This window comes from Berghia stephanieae, chromosome 6 (assembly GCF_034508935.2).
Source record: "Berghia stephanieae isolate SIO BIC M18660-M18661 chromosome 6, UCSD_Bste_1.3, whole genome shotgun sequence".
Classification (NCBI taxonomy): domain Eukaryota; kingdom Metazoa; phylum Mollusca; class Gastropoda; order Nudibranchia; family Aeolidiidae; genus Berghia; species Berghia stephanieae.
Genome location: NC_088365.1, coordinates 29,429,082 through 29,436,581, shown reverse-complemented (window position 1 = coordinate 29,436,581; position 7,500 = coordinate 29,429,082). Strand labels below are relative to the sequence as shown.

Below are 7,500 nucleotides of genomic sequence, written 5' to 3'. Positions count from 1 at the left end.
CTAAATGATAGTCATTTTACACCGCAAAACTTCAGATAAAAGAAATAAAAGAAAGAAAAAATCAAAACATGATCGAAAACATGCTCCCTGGGACTTGTAAAAAGTGAGTATTGAAGACCAAAATAGCGCAGGAGCGTCGTTAGAATCAATATCTAACGTAAGGAAGTGAATAACAATAACAACCGGCATCTATCCACTATCATCATATCGATTTATCTGGCAGAAACGTATTGAATCATTAATGGCGAGACTTGATTTTTTTCTTCATCGTGATTATAACTTAAATATTTCTTTGATCACATTCACAAGAGAAGATCACTTCAGGATACATTATGTCACCAGATGTTCTACCAATATTCGACAGAACTCATTGTCCAACGTATAATCAGGGTATGGAATGCATATGATTTTAATACAAAAAATGCTGCATAAAACAATAAATGCTTTCAAAATTATGTTGATAGAGAACTCCATGCTTTGAAGTACCTATACGATGAATGAGATTTGGTTATTTTCTATTTCTTATAATGCTTATGATCAACAAGTCTAATGAAAAGTTATTATTCGAACACCACTTGCCTTTTTATATACGATGTTGGCATCCTTTCTTTTGTTTGTTTGTATTAACTAGTAAAAAGCCCGCAATTTCGCGGGGAAAGAACTATTTTCATTCGAAACTGTACTCACCATCATTTAATGAGGGCAGATTGGTAAACAACGTTGTCTGTGTAATTCGGTATATCTTCGGTTGATTTTTCTGTGTGGCCCAACATGAAGTGTAAGCCACTATAGCCTCTGACCCGTGACACAGCAACATACAGTTGTCCGTGTGTGAATACCGGTTGTGGTAAGAAAATCCCCACCTTGCTTAATGTCTGCCCCTGAGACTTGTTAATTGTCATTGCATATGACAATTGTACCGGAAACTGTCTTCTATTTAGAATAAATGGTAAGCCCGAATCCGTTGTTGTCGTCAGATTGATTCTAGGGATAAACACTATGTCGCCAGCTCTACTACCGGTAATTATCTTGGCTTCTAATACTTTTGAACCTAATTTAATTATTAACAAACGGGTGCCATTTAGGAGGCCTGATTTAGGATTTATATTTCTAAGCAGCATGACTGACGTCTTGGCTTTCAAATGTAATGCATGTGGAGGAAGTCCGGGAGGTGTAAGTTCGTTCAAGAATTCAATCGGGTATAAGTTGATGTCAGAGTCACTTTGAATGGAATCAGCACTGCGGTAAATTTGTTCAGTTGATGAGGTCAACCTGGACAGAACGGCTGCATTTATTTTGTCAACATTTTCATGGGTTGTAGTCAAAATTGCTCTCTCTGATAGATAACGTTCATCCGCAAAGTTCAGATTCAAATCATTGTATACAGCATTTATCAAGCATTTTGGGTCATTTTCAGGAAGGCATAGCGCTGTAGGTAATTTAACAGAATACTTTCCTATTTCGCTGAAAACCGGCTCTGTACCATTTCCGATGCCAATTTGCAAAACAGTTATTGTCATCAGTAACCCTCATGTTCTTGTTCAGGTGAAAAATGGTGACAAAATTTCAAATAATTGACTTGTTAAGTGTGACACTTAATATATCGGCTTCACTTCCTTTGTTAACAACAGGTAGAATTTGCCGAAAATCCCCTCCAAGTACAACCACTTTGCTCTCAAAAGGTTTTGAACTGCCTGTTATGTCACAAAATGTCCTGCTCACACATTCAAACACACGCCTGTCCATCATAGGTGCTTCATCCCAAATTATGAGAGAACTACTCTTTAGTAACTTAGCTGTGTCTGATTGGCGACTGATGCTACAGGTGCTGTTATCCGTTATTGGAATTGGAATTTTGAACGTTGAATGTGCTGTTCTACCACCGTGCAATAATTCTGCAGCAATTCCAGATGATGCAACAGGTGTAGCTGAAAGTCCTCGACCTCTGATTTCTGCAAGCAGCGTGTTATATACATAGGTTTTGCCAGTTCCACCAGGGCCATCGATGAAGAAGACATTATTCACCCGGTCTTGTTCAGGTACGTCAATTGCTTCCAAAATGGCAGTAAATGCTAACTGTTGGTCATGATTCATCTTCATTTTTCGACTGTGAGCAATTTGTCGTTGCTCATTTGGATCCCATACTTGACAGGCAGTTGCGTATGATTCTGTAGGCTCAGGCAGTTGATAATCTTTTAATGATCTATTGTGAATCATAAGAAGCCTGTTAACGTCTTCAAGTGTCTTACTAACGCAAGCTTCAGCAGTCATACTTTCAACATGAGAATAATCTTCAGCTAGCTGGTCTTGAAAAGTATTCCATAAGGAAAAAGGATCTGTGGGGTTGCAAAAGATCAAAATCGTGACAAAAAGCTGTCGGAGTTGACTTGCTGAGGCAACAAATGCTGATTCTGCCATGCAGTTTATCCACTCATCATCGTCCTCCAATAAACCCATAGCAGACGCGGCCTGTCGAAAAGTATGGTGTAATGTTCCTACTTCTGATCTCTTTAGGTCTTCAAATGATTTTGCTCCCCTTACATGCTGCAGCAATAATCTAAGAAAGAAGCGCTCCCCTTCTGCTGGATGGGCGCTGTACATTCTACCGATTGCCAGGCGGTTTCTCTGTCCTTCTTCCAAATGCACGTTCTACTATCCCACGGGTAATGTTCCGGCATATCAGTATACAGTAGAGTATTAGCCTCACGGTTTATTGCATTCTCCTTAAACCATGCTGTTAGTGTGGTGTCTTTCAGTCTCCTTACAGCTTTTTCCGCATGCCCTTCTCTGTAAGTTACAGACTGCTGGTTTACCAAGTGCAAAGCTAAACGTTGGACTGCCGGGTATCGGTCTTGCATGTCAAATTGGAATAATCTCCAGCAAGATTCACTTGCTGAAACATAACGTGCATCAACAAATCTCCTAATTTCATCATCTTGTTCCCCTTGGACTTCTACCATGACTCTATCATGTCCTTTGTACACATACTTATACATGCATTTCACCACTTTTATGCTGTTGCACACCTCAAGATTGATATGTGCCATATATCTGCTGAGGAGATACGGGTTATATGGGACAACCCATCTATTGTCAAGGGCAATTCCTCTTTTGAAGATTGATTTTCCATCATTACGTCTCTGATACAGGGGATAAGTGGAGTCATTTGTATGTGTCGTCTCACTGAATGATTTTGGAAATCTCTTGGAACACTTGCCATCTTTCATGCATGGACTGTTGGGATTGGCCAGGCCACAGGGACCATGCATCATGTGTTTTGAAACTAAATTCTGTAATGTTTTGTTTTGTGGAATTTCTGCACACACCAACCTATCAATATCTTGAGTAGTTATGGGTTTGGCACTGCGATCAAGGATAATCAGGATGTGAGAATGTGGTTGGCCTCTCTTTTGAAATTCAATGACCTTCACATATGCTAAGACTTTGCCAAAAAGTTCTTTTTTAATTATCTCTTCCATCAATGCCCCTAATTTCATTTTAAAGACCCTTGCGACTAAATCTGGTCGGTCTGCAGCTGTTTGTCGTGAATGCAGTTCATTTGTTATCTCTGGCCAACATGGATTACAGGTCACAGTAAGGAATAAGTCTGGTTTACCGTATCTGCGAACAATTGACATTGCATCTTGGTATAATTGGAGCATGTTTCTTGGACCCCTGTGAATGAAGATGGTAAAACAATTTTGGTCCCTACTGTAGCTCCATGTGCGTCACCTCGATACACTGCATCCACCAGTCCTTGATACAATTCTGCTCGTAATGACTGTTGATTAAATCGAATGTATTGCAGGCGTTGCTCTTCAACTTTAGCATACTGATCAACACAATATTGTTGCAGGAGACGACCTCCGTGCAAGATTACATTAAAACTATCTCTCTCCATAAGTCGATAAGCATAAAATAATGATGGACTGACCTGACCGGTTCGCTTTCTGTTGAATTTAATGTTGGGCACCCAACCTTCTTCTCCTTTTGGAAAGAAAAGCACATAATGCAACGGATCAAAGTGAGGATGTGTTTCACTGATACGCATAAGTGTTTCACTGATACGCATAATTGACTGTTGGTTTGGATGGTCATCTGATTTGCGGTATAATACAATATCCCTCCGGTTACTACAGTTGATAGGGTTATTTGGGAGTACAACAGCAACTTCTGAAGCAGTCGGTAAATTATATCTACGGGGATCTTTTGATGAATCTGCTCGCAGCACCATTGTAATATTCCTTCCCTTGATCTCCAGCATCTTCAATAGCTGCAGCGGCATGCTTATATAATTCAACAAAGGGACTAACAGTAGCCATGATGGTAGATATAGTTGTCAAAATATCAGTATTAAGACTTCTATTCCAAAAAAAGCCTATTTTGAATTTCGTGTTCAGTGTCATAAATGTAAAGTTGGGCAAATTTTGGTCTATCATTATCACTGTTGGATTGAATATGACCTATTCTATGGTAGACGGTACCACTAACTCGGAAACAGTATATCCCAGGAGGCAAGAAATCTTCGTGTACACCCAAGGAGGCGAATGCAAACATAGAATTGTAAGCACGGATGTGTTCTCGAAAATGCTTAGAATTTGTGTCGTTACCCGTGTAAAGACTCTTTATATTATCCGGAAGGGGTTGTAAAGGTGCCAGTGATACTTCCCCGTTGGCACAGCATAGCGAGGTTGATTCACCGTGCCATAGTTTTACTGAACAAAAACGACAAACTTTGTTCATGCGTCCTGTGTTGTGTGGTGAGATAAGAGGTATTGTAGTTGTATCCTGTTCTTGATCTGCAGCTGATGTAATTTCCACTGTTTGAGCTACATTTTGTTGAGGAGCAGTTTCTGTATTATTAGTATTAGCAGTAGAAGTAGCGGAAGTAGTAGTCGTAGTAGTATTAGTAGATCTAGTTCTGAATGCAAATTTTAATTGACGTGCTTGTCGTCGCTGCCATGCTTTATTCGGCATGATTTTGGTTTATCAGTCAGTAGATATCTATATCAATACGTCCCAAGTCTTTACTACGCTTTACTTGGGAGGCCTTCCGAAAGCCCCTACAAAGGGAAACAACTTTAATAATATATTCCCTCAACTAACCCAAAGAAAAAATTCAACCTAGTACCTTTAATTAACCCCAATAGGAAAAACAAACACCCTAGCACTTTAATAAGACTTATGACTAACCCTTATATAAAAAAAATCCTCCGATTTCGAGCTAACCCTAATAGAAAAAATGATGACAAATTGAATAAATAAACGCCTGACAAAAGATCAAAGGTGAAAATACAAATTTAAAGAATACTGGGGATGTAGGAGCTTTCGGAATGTCTCCCCTTTACTTAACTTATGGAAAAACAAACACCCTAGCACCTTTAATAACACTTATGACTAACCTCTCGAGCTAACCCTAATAGAAAAAAACAACTCTCGGACTGCTTTGCACTACCTTTCAATACTTAACAAATCACAATGGCGGCCGAAAATCAAAACAATGGTCAAATAAGGAAATGTTAAACTTTCACAAATCTATCAAGGTTTGTTCTAGAGTTTTTAAAATACTTCTATATAATGACAAACTGAATAAATAAATGCCTGACAAAATGTCAACGGTGAAAATACAAATTTAAAGAATACTGTGGATGTAGGAGCTTTCGGAATGTCTCCCCTTTACTTAATTTATGGAAAAACAAACACCCTAGCACCTTTAATAACACTTATGACTAACCTCTCGAGCTAACCCTAATAGAAAAAAAAAACAACTCTCGGACTGCAGGTTTGTTCTAGATTTTTAAAAATACTTCTATATAATGACTAACTGAATAAATAAATGCCTGACAAAATATCAACAGTGAAAATACAAATTTAAAGAATACTGGGGATGTATGAGCTTTCGGAATGTCTCCCCTTTACTTAACTTATGGAAAAACAAACACCCTAGCACCTTTAATAACACTTATGACTAACCTCTCGAGCTAACCCTAATAGTAAAAAAAGAATCAAAATGGCGACTGAAATCCGCTAAATCAACAACACAACGGAAGTAATAATAATACTTGATGTCATAAATAGATGACGCAAATTGACAACTTTTTACAGTGACAAAATTAGTTGATTTTGGGAGTCAAGTGTCGTCGTTGGTACATATTTTATGATATCTGTTTGACTCAACGAACTTTCAAACTGACTTTAAATTATAAAAGGAAATCAAGTTATCTGTGTATCTATCTGTAAAAAATACATTTCTAATTTTCAAATCTTTCAGTAGAGTTGTGCGCCGTGTCAATTTTTTTATTGACTCAAATAAGCACAATGTTCTCCACAATGCTATATTTTTTAAAGAAAGGATTATATATCTATATCTGCGAAAAGGACAGAGTATTTAAATGTCTTTTGGCCTTTGTAATACTTAATGATTATGGTAATGATACAAAATTATTTATTTGGGTAAAGCTAGCGACAGACTTGCTAATTGTTTTTAATGAAGAACCCAGCAATAGCTTTATTGAAATGAAGGCCGAATCGCATTGCTGTTTACGACTGGACTCCTTGTGAAAACGTATTCATCAAGCTGGAATGAAAACGAACACTGCATATTATTATGTGGTATGACACTCGCCTTCAGATCAGAAAGCCTTGGATTCGGGAGTAGCGTAGCATTCGTTAACTCCGAGCAGTGCATATTTGAGTCCTTATAAAAGGATCTGTACTCATATTTTCTCACCGTACTCAGGTTTAAAATGAGTACCTGGCCGCTAACAACGTTGTATCTGTCGGACAAAAATTGTAACAGGCGTCATGAATCGTCCTATATGTTAAATGTTGCTGTTGACTAGGGATCCCTTGTAAAGCGCATTGAGCACGTTTCTTATAAATTGCTCTATATAATAGCTCAAGACCAAGCGCAAGTTTAGCTGCTTTGTGGTCTAGTGATATGACAGTCGCCATCTCATCAGTAGGTAAATGGTTCCAATCCAATGAGGGGCGGCTCAAAGTTGAATTCATTACAAACAACTCTTTACTCACATTCTTTCACCATACACTATAGTAAAATTGCCATGCGATTGTCATGATTTTAATTTTCTGTTGGCTGAGGACCCGTTACAAAGCACATTTAGCACATTTAATAGATATTGCGCTTGATAAAAAAAAGTTCCAGTTTAATAATGTACAATGTTCTTTTGTGGTTGTAAAATAACTAGATCCTCTATAATTCAAATAATTGATTTACAACACTGTAATTTTCTCATAAGTAATAATTATACATATCTACAACTGCGGTATAAACATTGGCGTTTACAGTTTGAAATAGCACGAGTCGGGAGTTGAGCATAATAGTATAATTTTATGATCTGAGGGCCGGGGGCTCTAAATACAGAGTAAGGGATTGGGAAGTGAGAAAAAGAAAAAAAATCAATAGAACTCTCTTAATTCATCCAAAGAGGAAATTTATCTTTAGGCAGGTTTTTCTCGAGGATGGATTGAGATAAGCCA

The 7,500-nt window shown here is 37.9% G+C and overlaps 2 protein-coding genes across 3 annotated transcripts in view; both read right to left on the bottom strand.

Moving 5' to 3' along the window:
* Positions 1-7,500, bottom strand: part of LOC144974811 (protein kinase C delta type-like) — a 181,918-nt gene that overhangs the window by 122,476 nt on the left and 51,942 nt on the right. The window lies entirely within an intron of this gene.
* LOC144975818 (uncharacterized) lies at positions 2,538-3,497 on the bottom strand. Its single transcript, XM_078920008.1, has one exon. The coding sequence runs from the start codon at positions 3,495-3,497 to the stop codon at positions 2,538-2,540; it is 960 nt and encodes a 319-aa protein (XP_078776134.1).